The following is a 16,289-nucleotide window of genomic DNA, read 5'->3' on the forward strand; positions in this document are numbered from 1 at the left end:
ATGGAATATTGTCATTCTTTTTTCTCTATTTGTGTTTGGGGGGAGTAAAGAATTAATACTTTTAAATCTTGTCAAACTGCTCCTGCAGTAGGACAGAATAATACCAGTGATGAAGTGCTGTGTTTGGTTCATGGTCAGGCTGCTTCAGACAGCCAGTCAGTTTGGCTGTTTGTATCACTGGGGGTAAATGAACACCAGTAATTGAGCCCTATCCGTGGTGGTGATGGCTCAAGGCTGTCAGTGACAGTGTGTATCTGTTAGTGCCAAACGCTGCCTCTCTCTGGGAGACTAATGACACTGGCGACTCAGAATACATTCTAGACCTTGTAAAAAAAATCACTCCTATCCCTAGACCCCTTTGCTATCATTTTGAAGATCTGACACAATTGGATAAGCAAAGGAGGCTATTTGCTTCCACCTGTTTTAACAACGCTCAGATGAGATCTGTGAGGTTAAGTGGGGAAGGAAGAAAGAGAGCTATCATATTGGAATCTACCCAGAGGGTCACAGCTGGCTACTGCTGCTCCCAGCGTTGTGCAGCCAGGTTGCCATAGTTACAGGACGGGAATGATGGAGGGCCTCTCTCGTCTTTCTCCTCTCTTCCGTCTGTTGTCCGTTGTACCCCCCCCCCCACACACACACACACACACCACCACCACCACCCACCATTTACACCTCTTTCTACCTTTCCAACCCTTTTCTCAGGTGTCTCTCTTTCTTCCTTTTTTATGTTTACCCCTTTTCCCAGCTCTGGTAGGCTGTTTTGAAATGGCAATAAATGAAATGCCAAATTATTTGTCTCTCTCCCCAAATTACCCAGGATTCCCACCTCCTGCTATATAGAGTGGTATCTAACAAAGCCTCAGACACATGGTGATTTTAAAAATAGAAAGGCATGCTAACCATGTACCCATGAATTGTGCTGCTACCTGGTGGCCAACATTGGTACTAGCTCCCACAGCCAGATGAAAATTATAGCACAGTGGCAGTGTGGTGAAATTATGACCACCAAAGAAGAAACCTGGATGATTAAAAATACACCACATTGCTGAGTTGACTTTAAAGCTTCGTAGTGTTACCTGTTAATATTGTTTGTGTACACTGTTAATATTGTTTGTGTACACTGTACACTGTACTGTGTAGCCCATAGTGCCTTTCAAACTATGGGCTGGGGGGCCTAGCAGAGGACATGAGTGGGTTTCAGTCCACCGTCTCAGCAAGCTTTAATCCTCCAAATCAACCATAATTCCTCCAAATGATAAATTCATTAGATTTCAGCAACAATTGTAGGGATACTATGAGGATTTGTGATTAGGTGTTATTAATCGGTCTTCTAGTGTTGCCAGACTGTCAAATGCATCCCTGCCAAATTATCCTTCAAAGTAATAATTCAATTTGACGTCAAAGAGGGATGTGGTTTGTTGCTAAAAATAGGCATCGCTAGGTAGGGTTTTGAACCAGATGAGCCTGTCAGGCTTATTTTACATAAACTCTCTCTTTTCCCCACTTGTCCTCTACCATCTGTCAGCTGCTCAGTGCTTCTCTCCTCTAAATTAAAAGTCACTGCAGAAAGTGTTTGTTGATTTCTGAGTGAAATATCACTTCTTGTGCTGGGTCACACCATGGAAATGTTTTGAAATATGTAAAGTACCAGAGCAAAATACAAATGTGTAGATGCTGATGTTAAATGACAATTCCCATCGTCAGTAATGTGATTGTAATCTGTCCTCAGGAAAGAGCTCATGCAGCGATGACGATGTCCAGAAGGCGGACGTGTCCTCTACTGGTCAAGGGGTCATTGACAAGGACCATCTGGGACCGCTGCTCCTACAGGTCAGGCTGGGGGCATTCACTGGGGGGCAAAAGACCTAGACCAATTAGCTACCCTTCCATATGCTGGATTAGTGCTTTGCTGACATTGCTCACATCTAGTTAAGAGAAGTCTCAGATGGCTCCTGGAGGGGGGGCATATAGTGACCAAGTAAGGTGTATATAATTTAATTATGTGCATCGATAAGTCCTTCTCCATTCAACTCTCCATTTCCCTCCTTCTGCTGTTCCTAGGCCCTGGATGGTTTTCTGTTTGTGGTGAACCGAGAGGGCAGCATTGTATTTGTGTCAGATAACGTGACCCAATACCTGCAGTACAAGCAGGAGGAGCTGATCAACACCAGTGTGTACAACATCCTCCATGAGGAGGACAGGGAGGAATTCCACAAGAACCTACCCAAGTCCAATGGTGAGACATGGGCTCATACGCTTGTGTGTGCAAACACATTCAAGAGCATACACACCTAAATACACTCACAAGCATGATCACACACTCACCTGTGCATGAATAATTGAACACCTGAATGCTCATGCACACAGACACACACAGGCACTACACTAACAAACACACACGGACACACACAGGCCCAGTCATAGTCATCTGTTAACCTGTAATCCACTCAACTTTTAGGAGCTTTTCTCTCAGTTCACTGTACCCTCATGGTTATATCTTACTAGCACCAAATGGGGCATCGTGGGGTGGAGAGGCGCCCCGGCAGAAGAGCCACACTTTCAACTGTCGTATGCTGGTGAAGTTCGTCCATGGCCAGAGTCACGGGCCGTCAGAGGAGGGGCATGGGGGCCAGCGCTACGAGACCATGCAGTGTTTCGCCCTCACTCAGCCCCGCGCCATGATGGAGGAGGGAGAAGGTAGGAAGCATAATTATGAGTTTTGACATTTTCAATTTCAGATTTAAAAACCTTGATTGTTCTTCTCATTGCGTCAGAAAGGAAATTGACTCCACAATGAAAGCACAAACATGAAAACAGTACAGTTAAACAATTATAAATAATTAACATTTTTCATTTATCAATACAAAGGATCTAATGTAACTACCCCTTGCGCTATGTGGGTGTTGAAACCTAGTTTGGATGTTAGAGGTAACAGGGGTGGGTGAGAGCGGGTTTGTCATCGGAGTTATCAAGTGGGCACCTCCCATCACAGAAGTTTTGTTAAATTAGGGCCACAACACCTCCAAAAGGTTCACGTCCTGACATCCACTCTCAACACTGATCAGAATTAAACTCATCTACATTACCCTGTATCTGCACTTAGGCTTACACCTAGTGTGCAGCCAATGGCTTATTTCTATTTTAGTCAATTTTTACTCTAGTCCCCCAGATTATACTATACTTATAAACAAATGTCCTAACCTCCAATCTCTAATGTAGTCAAATGAGGAGTTTGCATTGTACTGATGTTTGTATCTGTGTCTTTATTCAGATTTGCAGTCATGTATGATCTGTGTGGCGCGACGCATCACTGCGGTGGAGAGGACGGAGAGGTTCAGCACTCGACATGAACTGTCTGGTAAGCTTCCACTTTGCTACATCTGCCATATTATAATTATGCACATAAGTGCTTTCGTCAGGTTCATTTATTTTGTGTACACCAAACTAGTGAAATGAATGGCCTGATTTCTGTGATGCAGACTTTTTGAAATATACCCGCATTACTCAAATTGCAATAATAAGTCCCCACTCTGTTAGATACTGCCATAGGGGATCTAACTGTATTGACACAACAAAGTGACCTTTAGAGCCATGGTTCTTCACCAGACATTTAGAGATAACACACAATAGATGCCTTACATACCAATCAGTCTCTCCTAGTTGAAATATGCATCATGCCTAAAATTAATAGGTGTATAACTCAGTTCTGTTTTCTGCTGACTTAAATTACAGCCAGTTGTATTTTACAACCACCAGCTGTTAACCTTTGTGTAATCTTAATTGTACTTCCCCAGGTAAACTGATTGAGATTGAACAGCAGAGCTCACTCCACACCACTATGCGTCCAGGCTGGGAGGACCTGGTGAGGCGCTGCATGCAGATGTTCCTCCATCGCAGCGAGGGACAACCCTGGTCCTACAAACGCCACTACCACGACGGTATGTAGTTCTTTGTCTCCCTACCATGTAATCTACCCTTTCACCATGGCTGAACACCATCTTCTGGCACAATCTTCTTCTCATCTTTTGTCTGTTGATACTGTGCATCTCCCATGTCATGCTCATTTTCATTGTGTTTTTCTTCTCTCTGTCTCTGCCCCAGCTTTCCTTCATGGCCATGCGGAGACCCCGCTCTACCGCTTCTCTCTCTCTGACGGCACCCCGGTCACAGCCCAGACCAGGAGCGATCTCTGCAGGAATCCCAACTCTAATGAGCCGCCCACTTTCCTCTCCACACACCTGCTACAAAGGTGAAAATGCCCTCAACGCTTCAGTTGTGATTATACCATCACCAACTTCTCTGGGACTAGTCATAGTGTGATTTCCCCAAATCATGATTCTCACATTTAATGATTTACGTCTCACTGTGTTGCATGTGGAATTGTATTAAATTTGTATAATTTCCCATGTTCTTACCTAGGGAGCAGAATGGCTACCGTGGCAACCAGGGAGGAGGCATGAGGCCTCAAGGCATGGTCGTGAACAACCCCAACCCACAGATGAACATGGGTCCAGCAGGGGGCATGGGCATGGGCATAAACAGGGGCTACGGCATGGCTGAACAGGGCAACATGCCACAAAGAGGAGTGCCCCAGTACGCTGGGGGCAACCGCATGAATCCTATGAACCAGATGAATCAGATGAATCCCATGCATCAGATGAATCAGATGAATTCCATGCACCAGATGAACAACATGGGTCAAATGAATCAGATGAATCAAATGAATGCCATACATCCAATGAACTCTGTAAACCAAATGGGCCCCATGAACCAGATTAATCAAATGAATCAGATGGGTCACCACGGCATGCATCAGCAGCAGCAGCACCAACATCAGCAGATGGGTCAGTTTCATGGAGGCGGTGGAGGAGGAGGAGGAGGAGGAGGAGGAGGGTACGGGCTGGGAATGACCAGTCCCCCCCAGGGCAATCCAGGGATGAACGGCCCCCCACACAACGTCATGGGCTCACCTAGAGTCCGAGGGAGCCCCAAGATGGGTGCCAGCCCCTTCTCACCTGGAGGTATGTGTCTTAGTGCCAACCTTCTCAAGAGTGGCAAGAAGTGGTATCAACAGTTATTAATCGTGGGGGCTGATTTGATGCTGAAAATCTTCTTAAACCAGACATTCTTTCACACCTATCTCACTATAATGCAATTATGGATTGCTCATATGCCTCTGGTTGTGTGTCTTTTGCAGGTATGAACTCTCCCATGAGCTCCAGTCATCCAGGTAACTCTGGGGCTGGAGGAGGAGGGACCACCTTCTCTAGCAGCTCCTTGAATGCCCTCCAAGCCATAAGTGAGGGAGTGGGCAACCCCATGCCCTCCTCCCTCACCTCTCCTCCCCCACACAAGCCTGACAGCTCCCCCAATGTCAACTCCACCAACCAGAGCCAGGCTCAGGGAGGGCCCTGTAAACCAGGCCTCCCAGCCCACTCTGACTCCAAGAGCCCTGGCAGCTCACTGGGGGCTGGAGGGGAGCAGCAATCCCAGCAGCACCCACACACCCCTACGACCGACGGCCCTCCTGACAAGCCAGATAGCCAGGCCAGCAGAGAGGGGGTTCCGGCTGGGGGAGAGCCCAACCGACGGGTCCCCGACACCAAGTGTCACAAGAAGCTCCTCCAGCTCCTCACCTCCCCTACAGATGAGCTGGTGCCACCTAATCCCACACCTAGCTCCGGCCGCAGCTCCACCCCTGAGGCCAAGGAGGGAACAGCCGGTGTCACCAGCCCCTCCTCTACGGGTGTGTCCTCGTCCACAGGCGGGATCGGTCAGCAGGGTCTGGGAGCAGTGTCTTCTACCGGTGGGACAGGACATTTTACCAATCAGTCCCTGCAGGAGAAGCACAAGATCCTCCACAAACTCCTGCAAAATGGGAACACTCCCGACGAGGTGGCCCGCATCACGGCTGAGGCCACTGGGAAGAGCACCCTGGATCCTGGTGGGCCGGAGGCTGGGCCTACAGCCGCTGGAGGGGTTAGGGGATCAGAGTCGAAGCAGGAGCAGCACAGCCCTAAGAAGGAGAAGACGCACGCCCTCCTCCACTACCTCCTCAATAACGATGACTCCAGAGAAAGCGGCGATATCAAGCCAAAACTGGAGGAGCTGGAGGGGAGGGGGGCCCAGGGGGCAGGGGTCACCAGCTCTGACCCCCACTCCATGGATGGCAAGGTCAAGATGGAGCCCCCTGATGACGTAAGGGCACTTACCTAAAATAAAGAGACAACTATTCTTGTATATATATATATATATATATATATATATATATATATATATATATATATATATATATATATATATATATATATATATATATATATATATATATATATATATATGTAGAATTATAGTTTCAAATCCTCCATAGGACATTGTTTCCTAATCATCCACGTGTCTTGTTCTTGCAGTTGGAGACCCTAGAAACCATTCTGGGAGGCCCCAGGAACGGCTCTAGCTTTTACCCTGAACCAGACTCCAGAGCAGGGAAAGAAGTGGGAAACAAGCCGGGAAATATGCCCGACAGTTTACACGGTACGGTTGTCTACTTCAGTATATCATATTGACTAAACATTACTAGACTTAAGCCTGGTTCATGCTTCACATGGAAACAAATGCAGCAGAGTGCGCATGGCCAAGATGACGCATTTGCAACCAAAGCGACTGGGCTTGTTAGCCGCAGTTTGCCGCGGACAGCACCGCAGTTACGCAGACACACCTCTGTCAAGGATTGGTTGAATGAGGAGGAACCAGAACCACTGGCCCATTTTTATTTTTTTTTTGCTTTGTTTTTGTTTGAGGGATTTGGAGAATTGAATTTTCCTACAGCACCTCTAAAGTACTAGTGTTTTCAGGTGCATGGTTGTAACAAAAGCATGAGAGGCATGAATGCCAAGGTACATGGACGCACATCTGCGTTTATACGGAGCTTATGCGCGTCTAGCCACACAGAAAGTATGAACCAGGCATGATGAGGAAGAATCTATGTAAATGACTTTGAATAGGTTTTGACTGATTTTTGTTGTGGTTGTTCTTTCTAAGCATCCCTTTAAGCAGTAACTGTTCCCAGTTTAATAGTGTATCTTACAGCCTGGCTGGGTGGTAGTAAGTAACCTAACCCTGTGGTTATGTGTGTTTCAGATGGGGAGAGAGGCCCCATGGCCCCAGGCCAGCGCGGCCCCTACCAGAGAGCCCTGTCTCTAGATGCCAAGCCCATGAGTGGAGAGGGAGGAGTGGGAGGGGGGCTGGCTGGGAGGAGGAACGTCCCCTGTCCCACCCTCGTCAAACAGGAGACCATGGAGGCTCCCATCCGAACTGGAGCCGTGGCAAATGGCTTTCCTGGAGGCATGGGTGTGTGTCCACCACGGGGCGGTGCCACAAGTAAATTACCATCTTACTTCACCTTTGCATGCACAAAATGATTCTCTGATGATTCAACTGAAGGACTATCCCAGCCTTGGTGTGTAGAGTGCATAGGCTCATGATCTAATGTGCACTACGTAGCTAAGCTTATCAATTGCAAACTCTCTGTATTTGTTTAGGAGGTATGGGCCGAGGCATGGGAATGCCACAGCGCCCTCCCATGGCAGGGCCAGGGGACTGGGGGATGCCGAGGTCCAGTGCCAACCCTGCAGGTGGACCAGGGCACCCTGGTATGGGCCGTGCCGGCATGATGGGAGGGCCCATGATGAATCGCTCCAACAGTGTGCCTGGTAACACCAGGTCTATGCTGCAGCAGCAACTCATGGATATGGGTATGTGACATGTGTCCGTTGTGCCGTGTGTGATGTATTATTACAAGGTTGCATGTACACCCAAATGGTCAATACTGTATTTGTAGCCTGCTGATGGTTGTATGTTTGCAATCATAATATGCAGGGAATAGTAAAAAATAACAAAAAGAACAGAATAAAAGCACCTATGTAATGGCCCGACACAGTGAAGCCACTTTTAGTGTTTTAGTGTGATTTCCTGATGTGTAAATCAATCTAAACATCCCTTGAACTCAAATCCTAGGCAAATTCTTAACTTGCAATAGGTGAGAGATTACCTTCATCCCATGATGCACTTTCTTGACAGGAGCAGAAGTCTTCATGCTTCTGTTTTCTTTATTTTAATCATACGCTATCCATTACTGCCTCTGTAGGGTCCAATGAAGCCAATATGCGTATGAGCCCCTTTGGTGGACAAGGCCCCCCACCTCAGTCCCCCTCCTGGCCGGACTCTGCCATGGGAATGGACAGACCACAGAGTAACACAAACAGGTAAGCACACAGAAAGTTGACTTTAAATTGAATTCACAAGTTCATACTTAACCACACCAGACAATGTAATGACCTGCACTTTTCCAGATTTATTTTGACTTCTCGCAGTTATCCATTAGATATAGTGGGTCTTGACTGTGGAATAGTTACATTCATATCTTTCAACAATTTCATAGATAGACTTAGAACTTAAACTAACTGATGGACCAAGCTGTTTTCCCTCGTTAACATAACATACAGATTCACACTCTCTGTCTCAATCGTCCTCTTTTGCTCTCCTTCACACACATAAACCACCACAAAATCCAAACCATTTGCCCGTGGTGCACAAATGAAATGCCACCATCAGGCCACCCTTGCAATAGCACCTATTTTTTTAATTTCTCCTTCAAAGTTTTACACATAGCATATTTCAACTGCCTACATCATCTTTGTATCACAGAATTTTGATTCTTGTAACCGTTTGCCCGTGACACACAAAAGAAGACACACTAACCAGAAGGGATGCATTATTCCTCCACGCCTAAATGTTCGAGCCACCAAACTTCATATAAATGTTTGTGATGGTGTAAAAGTGTTGGACCACATTGGGTTGTGTTCTATAGCTTCATAGCTTTACCAAAAATTAACAATTTTTCAAATGGCAATATTTCAGCCATCATTTCACCTGCAGTTGCAGGACTTTAATGTTCTATCTTTGAGATATAGAACTCTTGGACCCACTAATGGCCTCTTGCGGCTATATTATTTTTATATTGGTTATTATTTTTATATTGGTTATTAGTTATATTAGTTTCTTTTGCAGTGAGATGTTTTTGCAAGTTTTTTGGTTTCACCTGACCACCGATTTCCATTATCACACTGGTATTGTTTCATAAGTAGAGAACTGATTGAAAAGACTGAACATCTCTTGTGTCTTTGGTTGTGTTAGGGGCCAGTTTGGGAACCCCCTGGATGAGCTGCTGGTGCCACCGTCCACCAGCGAGGGCCAGAGTGATGAACGGGCGCTGCTGGACCAGCTGGACTCTCTGCTCAACAACACTGATGTCATCGCTCTAGAGGAGATAGACCGAGCCTTAGGTATCCCCGACCTTGTAGGCCAGGTAAAAGACACGGCCCCTGCTACAGTGTACATTATGTGTTACACAATTGCTCACAATTACATGGTTGTGCACATTAAGCATAATGGAACATTTCACTGAAGCATGTTCAGTTAGGAAATGCTAGCGCATAACCACCACTATCAAAAACGAGTTTTGTTCACTCTTAATTGCCATTATCAATACTAAACTCCGGACATGCAACTTCTCCCTACCCCAGACTCAGGGACCTGAGGGGCAGCCGCAGGGCCAGGGTCAAGGCCAGGGTCAGTGCCCGCCGTCAGAGCCCTTCCCAGGGCCAGACTCCTCCATGGGCATGGACCAGAAGCCCATGTATAGTCAAGGCTACCCCGGGCCTCCAGGGCCTCCTGGGCCCCCAGGGCCCCCCTCTATGGGCATGCAGGCCGGCTATGGTGGCAATCCCATGCAAGGCCAGTCTCCTGCAGGTTTCAACCCCATGATGAATCAGATGGGCCAGCCAGGGGGCTTCCCTGGCATGGCGGGCATGGGGGGAATGGGCAACCCTCGCGCCAACATGATGAGACCTCGCATGATGAATGCTACCAAGCCCCTTCGACTGCAACTACAGCAAAGACTACAAGGACAACAGGTGTCCATACAAACACACACACAGATCATATTCAACTACAACAGTAGTGACCTGCACATATACAATATCATATATACGGTCAACCAACTAATGGGGATCCAAATAAACCAATAAACATAATTGGTGACGTCTGTATCTTGTCTCATCTTGCAGTTTATGAACCAGACTCGACAAGGCATTAAAATGGAGAATGCCCCTGGAGGAAACCCTGCCATGCGCCCAGGCATGCAACCTGGCATCCAGCCTGGCATGCAACCTCCTGGCATGGCTGGTCAGGTATGTTGTCACCACTCCCTCACATCTAATGCAATGTGCATTCACTTGGCACTTTAAATCAGTGGTTCTCAACCTGGGGGTCGCAAGATAATTTTTGGGAGTCGCAAGAGGACTTTTTTCTTGTGAAATGCTGAATACTTTTCAGCCTCTAGGCCTCCTCTGATAATCAAATGAAACAACCTGAAAAGGGAAAATAATTTTATGGGTGAACTGTCCACCACTCTGTATATGCAGCCTGCAATGGGGGTCACAAGTAGGCACTTCGTTTTAAGGGGTCATAAGCTTATAAGCTGCTTTAAATAAAGCCAGGTGTAGATTAACTCACCAGCAGATCACCATATCTAGTGTCACTGATAAGCTGTTCATGGTCCTCCTCAGCCTGGTTTCCTGAATGCCCAGATGATGGCTCAGCGCAGCAGGGAGATGATGACCATGCAGATGAGGAGGCAGCGGATGATTATGTTGATGCAGCAACAGCAGCAGCAGCAGCAGCAGCAGCAGCAGCAGCAGCAGGGGCAGGGGGCAGCAGGAGGCTTCAGCCCCCCTCCTAATGTCACAGCACCAGGAGGCATGGACAACCCCATGGGAGGACCCCCCATGAACCAGCCTGGACAGCAAGCCTTCAACTATGGAGGCAACTATGGTGACTTGCCCTCTACACCTCTTATCAGTGTAGCCAAGGAAGTGTGACTGAGGCAGTTGTTAAGACAGCGGGTCTGTTACGTTTCAGCTGGAAACGTAACAGACTGTTATATAACTCTTTTTCCTACCTCAGAATATATTCCAGCTGCAGACAATGACTACATTGTATGGAAAATTTCCACTTGGTTGTTTCAAGTTTCATGCTCATAACTGTCCTCGCACTGTGGTTGTTCTTACAGCGATGAGCCAGCAGGGGGACCCATCGTTCATGGGTCCAGGTAGCAGCCCACCAGGCAACATGATGCCAGGGCGAATGGGAGGCCCTCCTCAGAACGCCATGATGCCAGGGATGCAGGGCAACCCGCAGGCAGGGCCCATGTACCAGTCAGGGGACATGAAGGGCTGGCCACAGGGCGGCATGCCACGCAACAAGTATGTAGCATGTGCTTCTGTGACGGCATCAGTGCAATGACTGTCTCAAATTTATATAGATGTGGCAATTACTCAAATCAACCCATAGGTTTCTGGTTTAATAGTTAATTATTTGCAGTTTTGTGCTGGCATCATCATAAAATCATAAAGCACTGTACTCAAGAGGCTTATTCTTGTGTAATACTTCTTTAGGTGGAGCAGGTAAATGATATTCGCTGTTTTTTTCTCTTTTCTGGTCTCCCAGCTCATACCCGCAGCAGCAGTTCCCCCAGCAGGGCAACCAGGGCCAGTTTGGACCCATGATGATGAACAGCTCCATGGGCGGCCCTGGGCCGGTCAGCGGGGCCGGAGCAGGACAGATGGGCCAAATGCCGGGGCAGATGCAGGGCCAGATGCAGGGCCAGATGCAGGGCCAAATGGGCATGAACTCCATGGGAATGGGTCGAATGCCAATGGGACCCGATCAGGTAAATGACACTTTGACACGAAAGAGTATAGTGACCTCAGCTGAGGTTGATTTGACACTATAAAACACTACTGAGAGATAGACAGACATTCAAGTAAATGGACCAGGTGTATAATGATGGCAGCATCATATGTTGAGACTAAGGGAAATTGGTGACACAAAACTATGAAGCAACCATCTTTGCCCCTGGACCATCAAGAAGATACATCATTGATGCACATTTTTAGGCTCATTTATTTATTTATTTTTGTGTTGTACATTTTATTTTTATTTTAAATGAGAAAATGACGACAGTCCACTGCAATTGGTAATCCCCACCCACTGTTCACTACAGCAATCATAATAACAAGGAAAACAGTACATTTCCTTTATAGATTGCTTATAATAATAACAATAAAAGTAAATGGAAAGAATGGATGTCAAATGAAAAGAAAAACAGGAGGGAAAAACGAGGGGAAAGAACAAAAGGGTACATCTCTGAAATATAAAAAAAAACAAGTCTAATATTAAAATCTCCAGGGTTCAGGAAGAAGAAGAGAGAAATAAATGCTTCCCAGCTGGAGAGAAATATATCCACTCTGCACCCCCCCCTCCCCTCTTGCATGCCTTATCTTTTCAAAATTGAGGAAGCTCATTAGATCTTTAACCCAATGTAGTGGGACAAGTACGTGTGTGTGTGTGTGTGTGTGTGTGTGTGTGTGTGTGTGTGTGCGCTGGGTTTATTCTGACACATCCCACTGTTCTTGTGTCCTTTGCAGAAGTATTGCTGAGGACACGCGGCCGACAGCCGTAAGAGTCCTTAACAAGAGGGCAGCAGAGTCTGGAGCCTTCCCAGCTGTGGCAGAGCAGTGTGGGGCAGGAGACGAGCTGGCCACAGCAGACCTCTCCACACACACACACACACACACACACACACACACACAGTCCTCCATCCCAAACCTCCCCCAGGAGACTCCGAGCGCACCGCAGCGACAACACAACACCTCCGCTCATCTTGGAGACGGGGGTGCGGGCTGGGGTGCGTCCCCACCGGAGCCTCACGTGTGTCGGGGGTGGCCTCTGTCTTCATGAACACAAAATCTCGGTGTGTGTGTGTGAGCACGTTCGCGTGTTCGCGTGAACGACCTGGAGCTGTGTACGCAGTATTCCGCGTCACGGCTGGGAAGCGGAACGGGACTACGGTACAACTGGCTGTGGCTGCACTTTACCTGGAGGCTTCTATATGGAAAAGGATTGTTGCAATATTTCTTCATCATTACAGCCTTACTAGAGATTCAATGCCTTCACAACAATGGGTTTCTTTTTCTTTCTTATCCTTTGGATGCGCCTCATTCTTACAGAAGTCCTTGGAAGCTATAAGCACAGTTTGTTACTATTTTATGCAGATTGGAGCAATAACTCTTGCCTCTATGCTTTAGACTGTAACTGAGCATCATATCCCCTGTCATAAGCAAGCAAATGGTACTGCAGTATTAGATGTCACGATGTCCTCTCTGTGAATATGAATTGTAAATATTCTACAAAATATACATGCTTTTTATAGGGCCATTTTATTGCACAGAGTATAAGACTTGGTCGTATTTTTATGTCTTGTAGGTCAATACTGTTTTGGTTGATTTGCAGTTTTCCTTTTTTTTTCTTTTTCCTTTTTTTCCAACCTTTGCAAATATTGCAGGCGTGTTTTGGTTTTCCTTCCCTTGTTTGTCATTTTCTGAATGCTATCCCCCCCCCCCCCCCCCCTCCAAAAGACAACAGCCATGTATTTCATGTTTTAGCGAGGCACTTTTACTTGTAACGAGTATCTGATGAGTTGAAGGTTTATCAGCCATTATCAGACGTTTTATTGGAAGGTGGTGGAAGTGAACTGTGCCAGGACAGCTGCTCCACATCGAGTCTTGTTTTTGTCGGTTTGTGTGCCGAGCTGGAGTGTAAAAGGTGGACTGTGTGTGTGTTTGTGTCTGTCTACAGCACAGTGGAGATGGGAACACGTCCTCCCCACTTCACCAACAGGCCTGCTCCTCACAGTGTTCTCCCTCTCCACCACCTGTCTGTCTGTGGAGTGTATTTTTACCCCCCCCCCCCCCCCCCCCCCCCCTTCTTCCTTTGACTGTTATTCTCAACTCGCTGAATCTACCTTTTCAACATGCGCAATCCAAAGATATTTTTCCACATCTTTGTATAGTTTCTGAGGTCGCTGGTGTACATTTTTTTATATGTGTTATATTATGCCGATGGTAAATGGGTACATATCAAGAATCTTTAAAAGCATATGATGGTTATGTACTGTATGAATAAAGGGGACGGGGCACATTGGTTCTGCGGGGAAGCCAGTGGGAAGCCATCAGTGCAGTACTAAGAGGACTGGAAACTCTTCACCCCACAGCAGGAGGTCCTCCGTCTTTACATCCAGAAAAACGAAGCATATTTTGCTGTGAAAGAGGAATACCAATGGAACGGAATACACTTTAAGACATATCAAACTATCTCTTCTATTTTTCAGGAAATAACTTCATTTTGTGTCCAGATTTTGTTACTTCAGGAAAACAACCTTTGTAGAGTTTCAGTAAAGTGCAAAAAGAAAGGCTGGAGATCACTCGGTTATTTTGTTTTCTTTATTCGGAGGCAAGATAAGCTGTCATTTTACAGGATGTATATTACAGATTTTTTTTTTCTCTTGATGTTGATATTGATGTAAATACAAATTTCTATTTAAACAGTCTTGACTCTGCTTTTCTTCTGATTATCACCCACGATGCACCAATGCCACTGCTTCACCTCTGAACTATCACACAATTTATCAATTTCACTGAACATAAGACATAAAACCACTAGTGTGAGGTCATTGGATATAAATGATTGAGATATAGTTCATTAGCAATTTGAGATGTAAAGTCTGTGTCAAAAGCATAAAATCAAGCCGCTTTGCTTTGATTTCTGACACATTACACAATGCTCTAAATTGTAGGCTAATAGAAAAAATGTCTCCAATATGATAACCTATTTTAGCTAATCATCAGGCATTTATCTGGTATCAGCATTGTATCAGAGCATCTATAACTCATACACATGTACACAGAAAAAAGATGGCTCAACATGTTAATAAAGAATCTAGTCTTTATTTGGTATTCTGATTTAATAATCACCAGATTTGATAGGAGACCTTACATAAAATATGCCAGTTTATATATATATCTATAGATATATATACATATACATATATATATATATATTGTGACATGGATTTTTAATTTTTCTAGATGTGTTCTGGAGGAACAGTTTTCTCTACACCTTTTCCTGTCTTTGACTACATTGATTTGAAAAGCCATGTATCATGACACAGGCTAGTTGGCTTATGCCCCCATGATGCTGCTTTTACCCGCCGATTTTCATTTATTAACCAATAAAGATTATGTCATGAAGAGAGGAAGTGCCGTAACTGCTGAACAAACGTCTAAAAGTCTTTTCAAATGGCACTATGACCAGAGGGAGGCGCTCTTGTCCGCTCATGTCATTGACACGGTATCCATTGCGCCACAGTAGTAAGACTGCAATTCATCAAATGGCCGCAAGGGGGCGCTAAGTACAAGAGCGAGCTAAAGGAAGCTCAAACTCTGTTTACTGACTGAGGGATTAAATATTGATAGTTCAGAACTGAAACAAATATATTTCCAGTGGTAATTGAATGTAATAGTCATTAAATATATAATAGTCTACAGTTTTGCTATGCAGACCACAACAGCCTGGCCTTCATGTGATAAACTCCATATCTCAACCAGATTATGTAAGAGACATTTGTTGTAGAAAAAAAATGCATGATTAAGAATTTAAAGACGAAAATACATAAGTAATTTCGCAGTATAAAGGAAAACACGAAGCAGTTATGTATATTAAACTATTCTGTTAAACAATAAACTATTTAGAGATAGCTTCACTTACTTACAACCCAAGCAGTGTATAGGTTTCTTTTTTAAAAATAAAAAATAAAAAGTGTATATATTAATAGCAGGCTTATAACTACTGTACTGTGGGAATCTCTAACAGAGAGCAAGAGTCTCTCTCTCTCTGTGTGCTGGCGTGGTTCCCGGCCCATCTGCGGCCTGGCCCGTGGATTACTGTTTGTTAATGTTTCAATCAGCTGTGTGTTGAGGAATGTGGAGCTATTTAACCTGAACTTCCCCAGGTGTGCCGAGGCGCCGCTCAGTCTGGGCCCCGCCGCCCTCCCCTGCCCTTGGCACAAAGCTATCACACAAACACAATCACACACTGGCCACGCCGGGGCTGCAGCTGTGCGCATCGCACCGCAGGGAAATGGGAAAAACATTGCACCAGGGAGACAGAATAAATCTTATAACGAATCGCCTCTCCGAAGCCATTTTAACCCCTGACATGCCGAAAGAGCCAAGTCTGATTCAGATCATCCGACAGTCAAACACCAAATATAAATCGGTGTTTTATTAACAGCAGCAAACTTTTTTTTTTTTTAATCTATTTTACAT

The 16,289-nt window shown here is 45.7% G+C and overlaps 1 protein-coding gene across 3 annotated transcripts in view; it reads left to right on the top strand.

The window, feature by feature from the left end:
- The window catches only part of ncoa3 (nuclear receptor coactivator 3), a 31,849-nt gene extending 17,340 nt beyond the window's left edge, over nt 1-14,509 (top strand). For all 3 annotated transcript variants that reach the window (XM_078283586.1, XM_078283585.1, XM_071917445.2), the window contains 19 exons: nt 1,733-1,833; nt 2,065-2,239; nt 2,509-2,700; nt 3,275-3,361; nt 3,798-3,941; nt 4,105-4,252; nt 4,423-5,024; nt 5,201-6,201; nt 6,414-6,537; nt 7,144-7,383; nt 7,545-7,757; nt 8,150-8,267; nt 9,199-9,370; nt 9,588-9,977; nt 10,131-10,253; nt 10,632-10,896; nt 11,135-11,327; nt 11,572-11,794; nt 12,552-14,509. In XM_078283586.1, the coding sequence (XP_078139712.1) occupies nt 1,733-1,833; nt 2,065-2,239; nt 2,509-2,700; nt 3,275-3,361; nt 3,798-3,941; nt 4,105-4,252; nt 4,423-5,024; nt 5,201-6,201; nt 6,414-6,537; nt 7,144-7,383; nt 7,545-7,757; nt 8,150-8,267; nt 9,199-9,370; nt 9,588-9,977; nt 10,131-10,253; nt 10,632-10,896; nt 11,135-11,327; nt 11,572-11,794; nt 12,552-12,563 (4,523 nt within the window). In that variant the 3' untranslated portion in view covers nt 12,564-14,509. The remainder of the gene's footprint in view (nt 1-1,732; nt 1,834-2,064; nt 2,240-2,508; nt 2,701-3,274; nt 3,362-3,797; nt 3,942-4,104; nt 4,253-4,422; nt 5,025-5,200; nt 6,202-6,413; nt 6,538-7,143; nt 7,384-7,544; nt 7,758-8,149; nt 8,268-9,198; nt 9,371-9,587; nt 9,978-10,130; nt 10,254-10,631; nt 10,897-11,134; nt 11,328-11,571; nt 11,795-12,551) is intronic.
- Nucleotides 14,510-16,289: the final 1,780 nt, after the last annotated feature.

This window comes from Centroberyx gerrardi, chromosome 5, assembly GCF_048128805.1.
Source record: "Centroberyx gerrardi isolate f3 chromosome 5, fCenGer3.hap1.cur.20231027, whole genome shotgun sequence".
Classification (NCBI taxonomy): Eukaryota; Metazoa; Chordata; class Actinopteri; order Beryciformes; family Berycidae; genus Centroberyx; species Centroberyx gerrardi.